The sequence below is a fragment of the Triticum urartu genome, chromosome 5 (assembly GCF_003073215.2).
Source record: "Triticum urartu cultivar G1812 chromosome 5, Tu2.1, whole genome shotgun sequence".
NCBI classification, from domain to species: domain Eukaryota; kingdom Viridiplantae; phylum Streptophyta; class Magnoliopsida; order Poales; family Poaceae; genus Triticum; species Triticum urartu.
In genome coordinates, this window is record NC_053026.1 from 588296985 (window position 1) to 588316372 (window position 19388).

At 46.7% G+C, this 19388-nt stretch overlaps 1 protein-coding gene across 1 annotated transcript; it reads right to left on the minus strand.

Annotated features, from left to right (window-relative positions):
* Positions 1 to 3433: 3433 nt before the first annotated feature.
* LOC125506166 (glycine-rich cell wall structural protein-like) lies at positions 3434 to 4333 on the minus strand. The gene has a single exon (XM_048671028.1). It carries the CDS (start codon positions 4224 to 4226, stop codon positions 3774 to 3776), a length of 453 nt encoding a protein of 150 aa, XP_048526985.1. The 5' UTR covers positions 4227 to 4333; the 3' UTR covers positions 3434 to 3773.
* Between the last annotated feature and the right edge of the window lie 15055 nt (positions 4334 to 19388).

The window sequence follows — 19388 nt, forward strand, 5'->3', positions numbered from 1 at the left end:
TCCCTCGTCTCGTCTGGTCTCGCCTCCGCCCCTTCCGGCAAAGGCAAACCCCGCGCCCCTTGCAAGACCGCTGCACCGCCCAAGAAGAAGCTGACGCCGGAAGAGCGGGTCGTGCAGTCGACTAAGAGGAAGGGCCGGAGGCACGCGGCGGACGCAAGGAACGAAGTAGCGGCCCTCGCCGCCGCGGCACAGCAGGAGGACAGTACTAATGCCCGCGTCGCGGCGGCAATGAGGGAGGCCTTGATCTACCTAGGGTTAAACCCTGGTCGGGCTTGTCAACGCCGCTGTGGCTGCGGCTAGCACCGGCTCGTTCGCGTTTCCTCGGATGGTGCTGCTGGAGTCGCCGCACGCGTTAGCGACGCACCCGATCCCCGGCTTCCACGTCTACCCGCAGGCCTCCTGACTCTCCGGGGAATGCTCGCTGGAGGTGAGCGCGGTGGCTCCTTTCACGCCCACGCCCATCGACCTCAACGCCACGCCGGTGGCCTGTGCCACGTCGTCCGCAGGGACCAGGAAACGCGCTCGGCGATGCACCCGATCCCCGGCTTCCACGTCTACCCACTATCCTCCCAACTCTTTGGGGAATGCTCGCCGGAGGTGAGCGTGGTGGCTCCTTGCATGCCTGTGCCCGCGCCCATCGACCTCAACACCACACCGGTGACCGGTGCTTTGTCGTCCGGAGGGACCAGGAAACACACGCGGGAGATGCCAGCCGACGTGCTCACCGGCACCCGTAACCTGTTCGACAGAATGCCGGCGGCTACCACCGACGAGACGACCAACCGTTTAATGGAGAACATCATCTTCGAGGGTGGTGCGGCGGCCGCTAGCGGTGCCACCGCGGCTGGCTACGATCCTGATGAGACCCAAAGCCAAGACGGTCGAGGGCCGTTCACGCCGGCGACCTATGATCAAGCTGGCATGCACGGAGCTTCGAACCAAAGCGATCTCGCTAAAGAACATGAGATCAGTAGGTGGTCGATACTCTCTTGTTCGTGATCGCACATTGGGCATGCTCCCTAGTGCAGAAGACCCTTCTGTTGGGAATCGTTGCATGGAAAACAAAAAAAAATGTCCTGGAGCTGGACGGCTTCCTGCTGGACCATGAGTTTTCGGAGGACTATGGCCAAGAGGAAGAGGATGAGTTGTACATCGACTGGGAGCCTTTGTTCGAGGACGAGCTCGCCAACCAAGCCGTCTGGGTGAAACCGAAACGCAAGAGCAAGCGGACAAAGGCATACATAACGGCTGAGGACAAGCTCCTTTGTGAGTGTTGGAGGGACATTGGGCAAGACCCCAAGGTTGGCGTCGAACAAAAGGCATCAACCTTTTGGATTCGTGTCCATCGTGAGTACCATGATGAGTGATCTATGGCAGCATGCACCATCTTTTTCTGTATGCCGACAAGTGTGCTGGCATGACCACAACCGAGATGGCGTGGTCAAACTCCTGACCTTTTTTGTGTGCTGGCATGTGTGCCGGTCAAGCGCGCAAGCAAGAACTGTGCGATAGTATTTTTGGAAGCTGGCATGGTGCCGACGATGAACTTTGGGCGGCAGCATGGCCACTGGCATGATCTATGGCCGCAGGCCTTTTAAATTTGTAGATGGACATGAAATGGGTATGTTGCGTTGGACGCACGGCTGACCCAAAAAGAAAACATGGCGGACGTCGAGCGGGCAACCGACCCAAACAGACGAAAAGCTGACAAAATGACACAAGTACATGTTTAGCAACGTTATTTTTCTTTGGAAACTCAAACTTATTACTCACTCCGTTCATTTTTATAAGTCGTTTCAGACAAATAAAATTGAGTTGTTTTACGCAATGTTTAAAATGTCTATAAAGCCTTATAAAAATGAATAGAGGAGTACTTAATTAAGAAAGTACAGGAAACGTTTTGATGGATGACACCTGGGGATGCCCTAAGCGGCTATCTGACTGCATGTCGCAGCGGACGTAGTGGCGCGCCCTGGGCATTGCAGAGCTCGCGTATAGTCCCAGCTGCGTCTGTCGTGCCAATCCACGCGCACCGCCGAGCACGCCGCTCCCCTCTTCTAGGCCGGCCGTAGCCGGTGCGACGCATTTGCTGCCGCATTTACGTGCCCCTCCCCTCGCTCTCCTCCATTGCTGCCGCTGCAGCAGCATCTGCATCTGCAACACGCGAATTGAAGACGGCTCCTGCCTCAGACCAGCAGCCCATGGTGATGGATGCCCCTAGCGTGTTGCAGCTCCTATCCTCGCTGGCCGCTCGCCGCTCGCCTAGTCGCTCTCCCTCGCTGCCAACTCATAAATGGCGCCCATCAGGTGCCGTACCTGGAACACCCGATGCCGATGGAGTGCAAGCTAGCCGCGCCACGTGACGCCGCTTCAGAGCTCGGCCTGGCCTTGACCGGGCACCGCCATGAATGGCCTTGGCCGGCCAGCGGTTGCCCGACCGAGCACATTTCCATTCCCAGCTCTAGCAAGCGCACAGTGGACAGCGCCCGGACCGACGTGGCGCCGATCTCGAGGCCCGATTCGCATCAATGCCGGTCGATCGCCGGACGTACGCACGCGGGTGGATCGATCTCTGCCGCCTACTATCATGCTGCGTGCGTCCTGGGCTACAAATTAAAGATGGATCTCCGCCGAAAGTACTGTACATGCATGATGCCTTCGACTAGGGCGTAGTAGTAGTGTAGTACGTACTCCTACCTAGTACGTACGGCCGGGTTCGTCTTCAGTTCCAGTTCGTCACCGCGCAGTGGGATGGACTCGTTTACCTCGCTGGCTGGCTGGCTGTGTAAGTAATATGGCGTACGAGGCGTTTATGGCAGGCGCAAATGCGGACGACGCAGCATGGAGAGCAGATGAATCAGGCCATCAGGGGTGTGTGAACTGATTCACGTGGCTATGCAGATAAATCCCGGCCCCTGTTGCGATAATATCGATCACACTCACACGTATTTACAGGCGCGCCTAAATCCTTCACTCCGGCATGAACCGTCTAGTGCTCTGTAATGCTATTTTATTTATTTTGAAACAGAAAACGTGAACACTACATGCTCGTATGAATGTTTTTGGTACAGAAAACGTGAATGCATGCTACCCCACGAAAATTTATTTTGAGATCAACACTGGGCACACTCAAGCGAACTCGACCTCAGTTCATAAAGTCCACATGCATTGAGGGCAATTTTTGTTATGGTGACTAATTTCAAGCTTTGAATTGTTAGCACGAACACGAACCGCCCGCTTTCTTCCTTTTGGTTTATAATTTTTTCCCTCTTCAGTTAACCCGAGCATTTTGTCAGCTGCAATTTAGTAGTACTATATACTAGTATGAGGTATAACCTTGCCTCTTTCCCTATGTTAATATTGCCACGTAGACAAAAGAGACGCGCACACACGAAATGAACACTGGAGTTTGGAACACTGCGAGGACACCGAGTTGAGTTGAGGACACCACGAGAATCACACGTACTACATACCATTAGCAGCTAGCTAGTCGGATACACAGGTAGTTCACACGACCAAACACAACCACACAACAGTCACAAACCCTGACTGGCCACACACACACTCCCAACGAATCAGCTACTTCTCGTACACGGACCTGAAAACTAAGTACTACTGCGCATATACCTTGCGCCATACCATGACAACACCCTAGGTCCAAGGAAACAAGTGGTCAAAGCTAGTGCGATCCACCACGAGCTAGAGCGCCACTTCGTCACGTACATGTATGCACGTCCCAGAGCGCCCAAGCTAGCTCGGCCACCGCGGCGTACTCAAGGCGTGACGCCGCCGGCGCCTCCCCCGCCGTACCCGCCGAACGGGGCGCTGCCACCCCCGAAGCCTCCGAAAGGGATGCCGCCGGCTCCCCCGACGCCGCCGAACGGGCCGACGCTCCCCACGCCGCCCCCGACGCCGCCGAGCGGGCCCGTGACGCCGGTGAAGACGCCGGCTCCGTTGTTGCCGAATCCACCGCCGTAGCCGCCGCCGACGGCGGGGAAGCCCGGAAGGTCCCCCATGGCTCCCACGCCCACGAACAGGTTCTTCGCGTCCGCCGCGCCGGCTCCTCCTGCACCGGCGCCCTTCTCCGTGGCGGCGGCGGCCGGAAGTGAGGCCTCCGCCACGCCGCCAGCTGCAGCGGGCATGGTCCTGGCAGCCCCGACGGCGTGCGCCGCCAGCGCGAGGCAGAGCAGGAGAGAGGCGGCAGTGCCTGAGCCCTTCTTGGCCATGGCGCCGCTCTAGTCTAGCAAACCAGCTACGGATATCGGTTCTACTCGCTCTCTCTTGTGTTTTCTGCGCGTGAGATCGTTGCTACTGGTGCACTTGGCGTGCCGATGCTTGCGGTTTAAATAGGCCGAGAGGGAGGAGGAGAGGAGTACGTACGGTGGGACGGAGACTCGACCGGGGCATGGGGAGGGGCGTGGGGTGCAGTCAATGTTTGTTCAGGGATCAGGATGGCCAGTAAAAATCTCGGTGGAGTGGGAGGTAGGCGAGGCGCGATAATGCCCGGGAAGTGGGCGGAAATACCCCTTGGTTTCTCGGTAGTGTATGTACACCCAGTTTTTGATTATTTTTTTTGAAAAAAGTCAAAACAGGTCAGAAGTTTTTTTTAATAAACTTGATTTTTTTGCATAAATTTACGTGAATAAAAACCCAACGTCGACTTCCAGGCAAAAAAACATTTTTTTGCTATGCTATATACAAGTCACTATTCATACTATTTTGTCCAATCCTTTTATTTTTTTCGCCTTGAAGTCAACGGGGTTTCTTTTGTGGAATTATTTTATGAGTACAATGGAAGATCAGGTTTATTTCAAAAATATTTTCAGAAGTTTTTGACTTTTACTTTAGTTACTATTTTTTTTTCAAAACGAGGTGTATATACACCAAGGAACCAAACATCCGCGCCCGGGAGGTGGTGGCCAATACGACAAATTGATGGTATTTCTACAGGCTGGGCTTGTAAATTCTGGACTTGGACTTGAGCGGTCCAGTCGTTTTTTTGGTGCCACTTTTTGGATCTGCTTAATATAATCTTCATTGTTGGACCCACTAATAAAGTTTGTAGTGAAATTCACAGGAAACCAAGTTAATACAAATCATTATTTTATATATACGTTGAAAGCTAATACAAATTACTCATTCACTTGGGAATACTTTGAACATTAACCAGTCCCCTAAATAACGTCACTATTAAATTTACACATATTTGGCATATTGTGCTTCTTCAAAAGATTGCTTGATGGATATTGTGGGGTATGCATATTTGTGTGCTTTTATTTGACTATCAGCTATGGATCATGTAATACACACAGCGAGGCTACAGATTGGGGGCCAGAAATGAAAATCTAAGCTTCTAAATTCTGGACTGACTTGTGCCGCAAAGGCCAACTTTTGAAAAGTCTCAGGGCACAATATTTTCATCGTTGGATCCAATGACATAGCTTCGAGTGCATCAGTGGAAACCAAAGCATTATAAATTAGGAAATTTAATTCATAGTATTTTGAACCTTAATAACTCGACTACCCAAATAACATTATACCATTGAAGCTAGACTAATTTTCAGGGGTCGATGCTCAGTTGACACCAAAAATCTCCGACATAGCTAGCCAGACCAGAGATTGAACCATTCACTTGCATTCCAGCAATAAGTTGAACATAAATTTCACACATTCATGTTAAATACATCTTAAATTTGATAATAGAATCAACATGATTTCAAAATCGACACAAAGCATGACCCACTAGTGAAATAAGAGTATAAGACGAGTTCCCAACTTACAAGTTCACACCTATCTGAACTTTGCCCACATGGTTGCATGCCCTAAGAGATAAGTGCATATTGCAACCCTCAACTCATGTCCTAGTCTAATTTACATTCCCCAACTTCAAAACTGATCAGGACACAACCCTGAACTTCCAATACCATTCAATTTATCCAGTTGACGCGGTCAAGCAACGGTGTTGCTGTGATGTGGCACCCGGTCCCACATGTCATGGTAACCCATACAAACATTAAAGACAAGTAGAAAGTAAATAGAGTCCAAGGGCTAAATTAAAAAAATCCCCAAAAGGATAGGAATTTCTCTTTCTTCACTGTTGGTAGGGACGACGTCCCCAAGCTCGCTCCCAAACGTGCCGCCGAGCCCGTCTCCCAGACGGCTATCGCCGGTGGCTGAGGGAGGAGTGCCACGCCCATGACACAGTGGTCTTGGGGACCATGCAGTTGGTCGGAGTTTCACGTGACGCCATAGAGATTCACCGCCGTAACGAGGAGAACGACATGGTGGGTGGGTTGATGCGTTATCGGGAGGTGTGTCGAACACCGTCCCATGAGCCATATATACTCAGACGCCCCGTGTTCCAACACGTGCACACGTTATCCTAATCCTTCCCAAACTACATCACCGGTTGCCCCCCACTACTTCCTCTGTACTAGGAAGTTGTTGGGCCCTCAACTGCAGGGTTCGTAGCGAACAACAATTCCCCTTAAACGGCCTCGAAGTTCATCAAACCGACAGGAGTTAAGCGGCACAACCAATGACCAGTACTTGTACACACAAACACAAAACTTTCTTGTGCCCCCAACAGGACTAGTGAGGTTGCCAGTCTCACAAGCTTTGTGTTGGATTTTAGCCGTGATCTGGACCTTTTATTCCATCAACTAACAACAGTAATTATCCCACACAAAAAAACTGACAACGATAATTCCGCCACGATCCATTTAGAGTACGTGCCATCCCACGTACAATGGACCGCATCGGAAGACTCGATAGAAATCCTAACAACCTGGCCGCAGCGTGAACATAGCACACGTCTGGCCCATGTTATTTGCATGCAGTACAACCACCATGCATGCAACCACTCTTACGTGACTAGGACTCTAGCTGAAACAAGTCTGACCTGACAGAGTAAAGAAAATAATCTAAACACAAATTAGTAACAAGATTAAATCTACGGATTTGCTATTTTACAGTCGAGTGAATTACAATTCGCTGTCATTCAAATCGCTGGCCGTTCGATCTTGCACGCGATTCGCGTTGAGAGCTGGGTTTTGTTGGGCGGTTTCTACTTGTCGGGCGCGGTTTTCATTTTGGGTCGGCCCGTTACCGCCCGGACGCTGTCTTTTACCGCCCACCGGCCCGATTGAATTGACGCGTAGAGTGAGCGCTACACCAGCGGAGAGGAAGAGGCGATTTTGATCGTATTCATTGCGATTCCAAGCTCCACCTCTCCTCGAGCTTGAGTCCCGCTCCGGTGGTTCACCCCCCCCCCCCCCCCCCCCCCCCCCCGCGTTCAATTTCATGTTTCTGTGCCCCTTCGAGATTTCCCCCGGATGTAGTGCAGGCGGTCAATTCGTTGGTTCCCATTGATTGCTTCAGATGTAGCTGTGGATCCCCGTGCCCCTTTTGATATTTTACTGCTGTTCGATTTTGATATCATCCCACTACAGTGGTTGTTGATTGATCCCCATGGGCATCTAATAGTGCGCTAGATCCCCCATGCTCGTTTAATTTTTGGCTGGCCCATTTGATGTAGATGTATGTGAAGTTTGCTCAATCTCCCGATTGATTTAGATGTCTCATGATCTCTTTTGTGGATGTAGGTGTTAGATCCTACTTGCTCTGAATTTTCTGTTTTAGTTTTGTACTGTGTTACTTTAAGGTTCCAATGTATGTGATTTGTGGTACTTTAGTTGCTTACAGTGTATTGGTTCTGTATTTTCAGTTTGGTGCTATGTAACTAGTGTTGTTCACTGTATTTGCGGTATGACTTCATTTCTGCATCAATATTTGCTAGCTATCTTGTGCAGGGTAGGTAGGTAGTATTTTCACTGCATTTGCAGTATTTTTTGTTCAGTGCATTTGCAATATATGTCGGGTACAGTTATGTTTTGTGCAGTTCCATCCTCGTAGAAATGATGGTCAAGTCTTTTTGACCATTAGCTTAGTACCATGTTTATTTCTGTCATTCTCCTTGTGGCAAGTTCAGAAATTTGCAGTATCTCTTAAAATTGTATTACCCCAATGAGTTCCATAATTTTTCATCTGTGCAATTTCCATAGTCAAGCAGGTTAAGTTCCATAATATTCAGTTGTTTCTCTTATTTCTTTTTATGCCTAATTTTGCTTTTCCTTTTGTTTTCTAGCTCATCCAGTAAGTGTTGTTAACCTTTGTGTATCATGTTTATGTAATCTGTTTAAAACCTCAGATTCTTTAGATCAATATTTTTTGTGCCCAATGACTCTGCGGAAGATGATTCGTATCATATGTTGCCGGTAGTTTTTTTTGTCTACCTTTTCTTTTCTTTTTCAGTTCTCTCTTTTAGTGTAATTACGGTGCACATTGCAGAGTAATCCTAGTGTTGTTACAGTGTAATTTTCATGGTAATTACAGTTCAATATTCAGTGTAATTAAAGACAGATTCTGAGTGTACATTACAATGAAATTATAGTGTATTTTCATTGTAACTGAAGTTTCTTTTCCACACTGTAGCTCTTAGTGGTTTTTATTCTGGTTTGTCTATGTTAACCTTTTGTTAGGGGTTTGTCTATGGTTGGCCTGCAAGCATTGTAGAACCTTTTCTTTGGGGTTTGTCTTCTTTGTTGGGGTTGGTCTTTGTTGGGTATTATTTCATCCATTTTTAGCACCATTTTAGAACTTTATCTTATTTTTTAGTGTGTTGGCAATAAAAATACTGAAATTTCAGTGGTTGTTAATGTTTGACCTTTTGTGGAAGAAATCTGACCATGCACAGGTTTTTCTACTTGGTCGGTGTCATTAGTCAGTGCACTAGTTTTTTTTAGTGTAATTACAGTTTAGTATGTCAGTGAAATCTTCATTGTAATTTACTAAGCAGTGTAATTACAGAAAATGCATCTGTAGTTACACTGAATTTCAGTGTTCTTTTGGATAGTAGTTACACTGAATTTACTGTGCTTTTTTACTGTAATTACGCTGAATTTTATAGTGTTATTACAGCGTAATTTACATGCTAGTTTACACTGGATTTTACAGTATAATTTCAGTGTAATTCACTGTAATTGCACTGAATTTTTTAGTGTTGTTACAGTGTAATTTACATGGTAATTACAGTAGAATTTCAGTGCAATTTCAATTTAATTGGTGTTTTTAGCTACTGTAATTTTTTCACTGAAACAATGGAAACTGAATTTCACAAGATCACACTGTAAACTGAATATTCTAGTGTAATTTGTAATTTTAGCTAATGTAATTTCAATATTGTAGGCGAGGTGTTTTTTGGTCCAAGAATCAGCTCCAGTGAAACCAATGCGTTATGGATTTTGGTTTATTTTCTGTCAAGGTTTTAGACTTCACATCAGTTGTAGATTTGATTTAAAGATGCGTGTAAATTTAATCTCCTTTGCAATATATGTTCTCTTATTCTAACTTTCTCTTATAATACTCATATTTGTTTCCTTTGCATGCGGATGATACTAACTGAAGAAGACATGTTTCCAGTAGTAGCTCATCTGCGTTGTCGTGACCCGAGTAGTTGCTTCCTGTCAAGTTTAACAGTGATGTGTTCTTCAATTAGTGGGTGTTTATGTTGTTAGGAAGATGGAGGTGCATGTCAGTTGAAATTCCTAGTGACATTTACAGTAGAATTACTTGTGAAATTAAACTGTAAGTTAATGTAAGTCAACTGCAATACTACGGTATTTACACCGTAAAAATGTCACTGGAACTCAACTATAGTATTTATGGTGTAATTGTACTGTAAATCTACTGCAATCATACCGTCAAAATCTGAATTTTACATTGAAGTTCTACTGTAAAATACACTTTGATTATACTACATTTACACTGTAAAACTCTGTATTTTGCACTGAAGTTCTATCGTAAAATACAATTGTATTTAGACTGTAGTTCCACTGACATTTACAGTACAATTACTTGTAATTACACTGTAATTCAACTGCAACACTACTTTACTTACACTGTAAATCTACTGTAAAATGTCACTGGAACATGTAGAATTTACAGTGTAATTCTACTATAAATTACACTGTAAATCTACTGCAATTACACTGTAAAGCTGACTGTCATTTGCACTGTTATTCTACTGTATTTTTACAAGAAATAGCTTAAAAATAGATGCTTGTACTGTTATTTGATCATTGTTGAATTACTGTTGTTTGTAAGCAATGCCTGAACTTTGTATTTTAAAACTACTGTTGCTGCTCTCAAACTACTGGTGTTTGACATTATACTGAAATTTCCTCTGATCTAGTGTTGAATTCCTGAATTTCTGTTTTATGTTCTGTCTACTTTCTTTCAGACGATTTCATCCACTGTTGATGTTCGTGTGTACTGTGTTTTCCAGACTCAGCCCATATGAGAAGAAGTACCGGAACAGTAATGCACGGCAGTTTTTTTTTTGGTGAACGCAGAAGAGGTTAGTGAGGAGGAATTTTCGAACATGTGTCCCCTGAGGTTCATCTAGCAATTTTTCTTCCATGTGAGTGTCTCTGAACTTGGTGATTTTGACCTCCTGCTTGCTTCTCCCTTGGTGATTAGATCGATTGACATGAGATCCCTCCTTCCCGCATGTTTCTGTTTTATTTAGCTTATAATCCCCTCGCAAGTTCAGGTGCTACGAGATCCCTTCAGTGTAATCGGGCCGGCTTTGGCAGATGGACAAACCCGTTATTATTTTAGTGGGGCTGGTAGGCTGGTAGCAAATTTTGCCATGGACGTACAGGTGACAGGTACAAACAGGGGCAGACAACCGTTAGGTACCTATTGGCCTAAAAATCTGACTGAAAACCAATCGTTTTTCAATCGACTGTCAATTAGACAGTCCCACTAAATCTAACACTTTGCTAGTAGTTATAAAGGATTAAATGCAACGAAAACAGAAAAAAAAACTTTACGTGCCCCTCTCTTCTCGTCGCTCTGCCGCTGCTTGCTGCAGCATCTCTGCCGCGTGCGCATTCAAGACAGGCTCCGGTCTGAGAGCAGCAGCTCATCGTGATGTCCATAGCTTGCTGCAGCACCGCCCCGCGTCCTACTCCCATCCTCGTTCGCCGCTCGCCTCGTCCTACGCCTTGTTGCCAACTCAGAATAAATGGCGCCCCTTGCATGCCCTATCACATGGAACACCCGGTCGATGGAGTGCACGCTAGCCGCGCAACGTGACGCTGGGTACGCCGCTTCAGAGCTTGGCCTGCCCCCTTGACCGTCATGAATGTCATTGGCCGTCCCCCACTGAGCACATTTCCACTCCCAGCTTTCGCATTACTGGTGCCGGATCGCTGGGCGTACGTACTAGGCGGTCGAGAGATCGGTCTCTGCCGCCTAGCATCTGCATGCGCCCTGGCTTTGAAGTAAAGATCTCTCTTGCAAAGTCGAGAGTACGTACGTAGCACATGGCTTGGACCAGGGGAGTACCACGTACGGCTGGGTTCGTTCGTCAATATTGCCACGCATGGACAGTCACAATACATCGATCAACTGGAGTTTGGAATAGCGCAGGAGCACATCAACTTGAAAACATCACGAGAATCACACTTGACACAGCTAACCTGGCAAACATATTTGCCTATTGTGCTTCTTCAAAAGATTGCTAGATGGATATGTGCGGGGTATGCATATTTGCTGTAACGTAGATCAAATTTAGAAGAGAAATATAGCCTAATTAACATGGCGAAATACCCATTTCAGATAGACGCCCAAGTACAATTTATCCTTGGGGGTATAAATTTCCACTGAATTAAGTGATATGTGATCTCTAAACTAATACAACACTAGTATGTGTCTAATAATCTCATGTTAGATGATGTATAAGTGAATTTACCTAAAATAAACTACAATATATATTGTCCTACCTTGCAATATTTCTAGCAATATGCCATGCATCGCGCAATGGTGTGCGCATATGTAGTAATGTGCACCTCTAATGCACTAGAATTTGACACTTCTGAGAACTTGTACATAAGCTAGAAATAGCAAACGATCAAAACTGAGATGAATTGGATAAGCAAATCAAGTCTCAAAGATACCTAGAAGTAGGACAAAGGATGAACCGCATCCACGTGAGTTGGATTTATGTTTGCACCAAACAATAAATGTCCATGAATAACAATGACGACCAACTATCCTCCAAATAAAATGCATTTAGAACTTGCTAGGAGGTGGTCGGTGAGGCATGTGCATGTCCATATTAGCAACCGCATGCAGTAGATATGTACAGTCTGGTCACACGAATAGGTTGAAGCATCGGGCTCTCATGATCCTTAGCCCCAGTAAGTTTAATTCTCCGGTGGACAAGTATCGATCATCGAAACAATTAGATTGCCGGTGAGCCACACTGGATTAGGAGGTATCGGTAATTACAATTGAAGTTCATCATCTACTGCCCGTTATAGATCAACTAATACAACGAGGCTACAAATTGGGGGCTAGAAATGGAAAATTCAGGGTTCTAGCTAAATTCTGGACTTGGACTTGTGCCCCAAAGACAAACTTTTGAAAAGGCTCAGGGCGCAATTTGTTTGGTGCAACTATTTTCGTTGTAGGATTCAAACAGAGCTTTCAGTGAATGAGTGGAAACAAAGGCATTATAAACAAAGACACTGGAGTAGGAAATTTAGTCAAGAGTATTTTGAACCTTAATCACTCGGCTACCCAAATAACATTACTATTGAAGCTACACTACTTTTTAGGGGTCAGTGCTCAGTGGCGAAGCCACGTTAAGCCTGTGTAGTCGTTTGACTACACAGGAATTTCGTAACAAATTGACCCAGGCCTACGTACAACACGCCCCTGAACAAAAAAACTGTTGGAATTTGACTACAGGCCCATGTATCATCTGATTCGTGTACAATGGGCTAGGATCTTCTAAAAAAAAGGGCTAGTTCGTACAAGAATAGAAAGTCCTAAATATCTTCCCTGATCGTTATGCATCGCAGAAATCCCTTGATTTTCTCCTTCGACTTCTCTGCCTTCCCAACTTTCTGCTCGTCAGTTCAACTTCTTTTTCCTCCGCCACAGCCTCATCCAGTCCTCCGCCTGCGATCTTTGGCCAGGGCGTGAGGCGTGAGACAGGGCCACCTCCGCCCGTCCGGTGAGCCGCGAGCGACTCCTGTCCACCACCTGCGATCTTCGGTCAGGATGTGAGCCGTGAGGCATGGCCACCTCCGGCCGTCCAGTGAGCCACGAGCGATGGACCGTCAATGGTCCGTCGGCATCAATCGATCAATATTGTTGTATTGGCCATCGGGTCCAAAGCTAGAACGAGGCCATCTGCCCTTCCCCTTCTATTCGTAAGTTCTGTCTTTTGTATTGCTATGTTTTTTCTCTTCCGATCATTGTCTCATACTGAAATTTATTCCAATATGCTATGCAATATGCACATATGTATCGAAATATGCATGATCACAAAGGATTGCTGCCATAAATATTTATGTAAGCAATGAAGTATTATGTTTTCATTGGCTCACAATGTAACATCAAGGGGATAAATAAAGGGATACAAACTTGTCTAAAAAAACCTTTTTTGTGGGTACAAACAAAATTCATTAGAAAAGATTGACATCACAACATTTTGATCCTGGCACCGCCACTGTCAGTGCTCACTTGACAAAAAAAAAATCTTTGCACATAGCTAGTCGGATAAGAGCTTGAACCATTCAACTTCCCTTTCAGCAACAACTGGAACATAAATTTCATGCATTCAGGTTAAAGACATTTGTCATTGAGAAACGAATCAACATGATTGCTCCTGACGATAATCGTAAGGCTAGCTTTAGATTTGCAGAAAATGTATGGCCGATAATGCCAGACGACATACTCTTGCATCCATATCTTCAAATCGATCATCTGTTGAGTACAAGTCCGGGATATATCAAGGGCTTCGCACATGGATTGTTCTTCTCTTCACCGATTATCCGAGGAACACGAGGCATCTTTTGTTGTGTCGCCTCGATGTCGTCCTCGCGGAACACCGCCTCATGTGCAAGGGTTACATCCCAGAACTCGTGATAGCCAGGGTCCAGTCCATACACCTTCCGGTAGATGATCCTTTCCAAAATGATGAACTGCATCTTAGGAGGTGGGCCATTTTCATCGGAGTCATTTGCATTCCCCTCCTCATACATTCTGTCCCCACTGGTCCATCTATTGTATGTGCCAAGGTTAAGCTCATTTGATGCCCTTGCAGACTCCTCCGCTCGTATCATCATTGATATTTCAACCACAAAGAGGCTATTGCGCAAGGCGCACCGGAGGTTCCTCCATGACACGTCTTCGGCTTCGGAATCTCCTTCTTCGCTGCCGCATGTTGGTACCTCGTTCAGATTGAGCTGCCCAGGGCTATGGCCTTCATCACCTTCTGGGTCTTCATTCTCTTCGGTGTCTGCTTCTTTGTCTAGCCGCGCTGAGCTATGCTCTTCCAAACCGTCTTGCTTAGTCGGGGTGATGCTCTCTTTGAAGGGCTGACTATCAGTAAATTCTTCCATGATCGCATGTATGCATGACATAGAGCGCCCTAGCTAGCTCGGCTAGCGCGGCGAACTCAAGGCGTGAAGCCGCCGGCGCCTCCGACGCCGTAACCGCCTCCGAGCCCTCCGAACGGGGCGCTGACACCGGCGAACCCTCCGAACGGGATACCACCTGCTCCCCCAACTCCAACGCTGCCAACCGGGCCGACGCTCCCCACGCCACCCCCGACGCCGCCGCCAAGCGGGCCCGTCATGCAGGTGAAGATGTTAAGGTCCCGCTATCACTTCACTCGAATTCACCAAGAGATACAGGATTTTGAGTAGCAGAATCAGGGTTCTAGAGGAAGGAAATGGGGATAAGAGGAGGAGCCGCCGCCGTCCAGTGTCTAGTTTCTCCACACCCCGCACCCAGGGAGAGGGCGCAGTACTTAACCCTTCCTGCCGGTGATCCATTCTGGGCCTGTATAGCGCTTGTTGGGCTGGGCCTGGCGACGCGGTCGTTCCAGCCCAGTCGCCTTGGTCGTGGCGGTGTCATCCTGGTCTTCTGCTGTTGGGGCCTGAGGGCCATGGGCCGTAACATCCCTCCCTCCTTCAGACACAGCTTGTCCCCAAGCTGGAGCATTCGGGAAATGTTGCTGTAGCTCGATGCGGTCCTCCCAGGTTGCAAATTCCGCCGGTTGGTCCGTCCAGCGAGCAAGGACCTGTGGAACTCCGGAAGTGCCTCGCTGCACCATTCTTCTGTCCAGAACCTCCTCGGAAACGGGACTTGTCGCTACTGTTGGAAATATGCCCTAGAGGCAATAATAAATTGATTATTATTATATTTCCTTGTTCATGATAATCGTTTATTATCCATGCTAGAATTGTATTGATAGGAAACTCAGATACATGTGTGGATACATAGACAACACCATGTCCCTAGTAAGCCTCTAGTTGACTAGCTCGTTGATCAATAGATGGTTACGGTTTCCTGACCATGGACATTGGATGTCATTGATAACGGGATCACATCATTAGGAGAATGATGTGATGGACAAAGACCCAATCCCAAGCCTAGCACAAGATCATGTAGTTCGTATGCTAAAGCTTTTCTAATGTCAAGTATCATTTCCTTAGACCATGAGATTGTGCAACTCCCGGATACCGTAGGAGTGCTTTGGGTGTGCCAAACGTCACAACGTAACTGGGTGGCTATAAAGGTACATTACAGGTATCCCCGAAAGTGTCTGTTGGGTTGGCACGAATCGAGACTGGGATTTGTCACTCCGTGTAAACGGAGAGGTATCTCTGGGCCCACTCGGTAGGACATCATCATAATGTGCACAATGTGATCAAGGAGTTGATTGCGGGATGATGTGTTACGGAACGAGTAAAGAGACTTGCCGGTAACGAGATTGAACAAGGTATCGGGATACCAACGATCGAATCTCGGGCAAGTATCGTACCGCTAGACAAAGGGAATTGTATACGGGATTGATTAAGTCCTTGACATCATGGTTCATCCGATGAGATCATCGTGGAACATGTGGGAGCCAACATGGGTATCCAGATCCCGCTGTTGGTTATTGACCGGAGAGTCATCTCGGTCATGTCTGCATGTCTCCCGAACCCGTAGGGTCTACACACTTAAGGTTCGGTGACGCTAGGGTTATAGAGATATTAGTATGCGGCAACCCGAAAGTTGTTTGGAGTCCCAGATGAGATCCCGGACGTCACGAGGAGTTCCGGAATGGTCCGGAGGTAAAGAATTATATATAGGAAGTGCTATTTCGGCCATCGGGACAAGTTTCGGGGTCACCGGTATTGTACCGGGACCACCGGAAGGGTCCCGGGGGTCCACCGGGTGGGGCCACCTGCCCTGGGGGGCCACATGGGCTGTAGGGGGTGCGCCTTGGCCTATATGGGCCAAGGGCACCAGCCCCAATAGGCCCATGCGCCAAGAATCAAGGGAAAGGAAGAGTCCTAAAAGGGGAAGGCACCTCCGAGGTGCCTTGGGGAGGAGGGACTCCTCCCTGGCCGCACCTTTCCTTGGAGGAAGGGCCAAGGCTGCGCCTCCCCCCTCTCCCTTGGCCCTATATATAGTGGGGGGAAGGGAGGGCAACCAAACCTAAGGCCTGGCGCCTCCCTCTCCCTCCCGTGACACATCTCCCTCCTCCCGCAGCGCTTAGCGAAGCCCTGTTGGAATCCCGCTACTTCCACCACCACGCCGTCGTGCTGCTGGATCTCCATCAACCTCTCCTCCCCCCTTGCTGGATCAAGGAGGAGACGTCGCTGCTCCGTACGTGTGTTGAACGCGGAGGTGCCGTCCGTTCGGCGCTAGGATCATCGGTGATTTGGATCACGACGAGTACGACTCCATCAACCCCGTTCTCTTGAACGCTTCCGCGCGCGATCTACAAGGGTATGTAGATCCACTCCTCCCTCGTTGCTAGATGACTCCATAGATAGATCTTGGTGACACGTAGGAAAATTTTGAATTTATGCTACGTTTCCCAACAGTGGCATCATGAGCTAGGTCTATGCGTAGTTTCTATGCACGAGTAGAACACAAAGTAGTTGTGGGCGTTGATTTTGTTCAATATGCTTACCGTTACTAGTCCAATCTTGATTCGGTGGCATTGTGGGATGAAGCGGCCCGGACTGACCTTACACGTACTCTTACGTGAGACTGGTTCAACCGACTGACATGCACTAGTTGCATAAGGTGGCTAGCGGGTGTCTGTCTCTCCCACTTTAGTCGGATCGGATTCGATGAAAAGGGTCCTTATGAAGGGTAAATAGAAATTGGCATATCACGTTGTGGTTTTTGCGTAGGTAAGAAACGTTCTTGCTAGAAACCCATTGCAGCCACGTAAAACATGCAAACAACAATTAAAGGACGTCTAACTTGTTTTTGCAGGGTATGCTATGTGATGTGATATGGCCAAAAGGATGTGATGAATGATATATGTGATGTATGAGATTGATCATGTTCTTGTAATAGGAATCACGACTTGCATGTCGATGAGTATGACAACCGGCAGCAGCCATAGGAGTTGTCTTAATTTATTTATGACCTGCGTGTCAACGTAAACGTCATGTAATTACTTTACTTTATTGCTAACCGTTAGCTGTAGTAGTAGAAGTAATAGTTGACGAGACAACTTCATGAAGACACGATGATAGAGATCATGATGATGGAGATCATGGTGTCATGCCGGTGACGATGATGATCATGGAGCCCCGAAGATGGAGATCAAGAGGAGCAAAGTGATGATGGCCATATCATGTCACTATTTGATTGCATGTGATGTTTATCATGTTTATGCATCTTGTTTACTTAGAACGACGGTAGTAAATAAGATGATCCCTCATAATAATTTCAAGAAAGTGTTCCCCCTAATTGTGCACCGTTGCGACAGTTCGTTGTTTCGAAGCACCACGTGATGATCGGGTGTTAGATTCTAACGTTCACATACAACGGGTGTAAGACAGATTTACACACGCGAAACACTTAGGTTGACTTGACGAGCCTAGCATGTACAGACATGGCCTCGGAACACAAGAGACTGAAAGGTCGAGCATGAGTCGTATGGTAGATACGATCAACATGAAGATGTTCACCGATGATGACTAGTCCGTCTCACGTGATGATCGGACACGGCCTAGTTGACTCGGATCATGTAATCACTTAGATGACTAGAGGGATGTCTATCTGAGTGGGAGTTCATAAGATGAACTTAATTATCCTGAACATAGTCAAAAGGTCTTCGCAAATTATGTTGTAGCTCGCGTTTCAGTTCTACTGTTTAGTTATGTTCCTAGAGAAAATTTAGTTGAAAGTTGATAGTAGTAATTATGCGGACTAGGTCCGTAAACTGAGGTTTGTCCTCATTGCTTCATAGAAGGCTTATGTCCTTAATGCACCGCTCAGTGTGCTGAACCTCGAACGTTGTCTATGGATGTTGCGAACATCTGACATACACATTTTGATGACTACATGATAGTTCAGTGCGTAATGCTAAATGGTTTAGAATTGAGGCAGCAAAGACGTTTTTGAAATGTCGCGAAACATATGAGATGTTTCGAGGGCTGAAATTGGGATTTCAGGCTCGTGCCAACGTCAAGAGGTATAAGACCTCCGACGATTTTCTTAGCCTGCAAACTAAGGGAGAAAAGCTCAATTGTTGAGCTTGTGCTCAGATTGTCTGAGTACAACAATCATTTGAATTGAGTGGGAGTTGATCTTCCAGATGAGAAAGTGATGTTTCTCCGAAGTCATTACCACCAAGCTGCTAGAGCTTCGTGATGAACTATAATATATCAGGGACATATATGATGATCCTTGAGATATTCGCGATGTTTGACACCACAAAAGTAGAAATCAAGGAGCATCAATTGTTGATGGTTGGTGAAACCACTAGTTTCAAGAAGGGTAAGGGCACGAAGGGATACTTCATGAAACGGCAAATCAGCTGCTACTCTAGTGAAGAAACCCAAGGTTGAACCCAAACCCGAGACTAAGTGCTTCTGTAATAAAGGGAACAACCACTGGAGCAGAATTACCCTAGATACTTGGTAGATAAGAAGGCTGGCAAGGTCGATAGAAGTATATTGGATGTATTATGTTAATGTGTACTTTACTAGTACTCCTAGTAGCACCAGGGTATTAGATACCGGTTCGGTTGCTAAGTGTTAGTAACTCGAAACAAAAGGCTACGGAATAAACGGAGACTAGCTAAAAGGTGAGATGATGATATGTGTTGGAAGTATTTCCAAGGTTGATCAAATATCGTACGCTCCCTCTACCATCGAGATTGGTATTAAAACCTAAATAATTGTTATTTGGTGTTTGCGTTGAGCATAGACATGATTGGATTATGTCTATCGCGATACGGTTATTCATTTAAGGAGAATAATGGTTACTCTGTTTATTTGAATAATACC

Coding starts and splice junctions, on each gene's coding strand:
- LOC125506166 (XM_048671028.1), bottom strand. CDS start 4,226: ATGGCCAAGAAGGGCTCAGGCACTGCCGCCTCTCTCCTGCTCTGCCTC.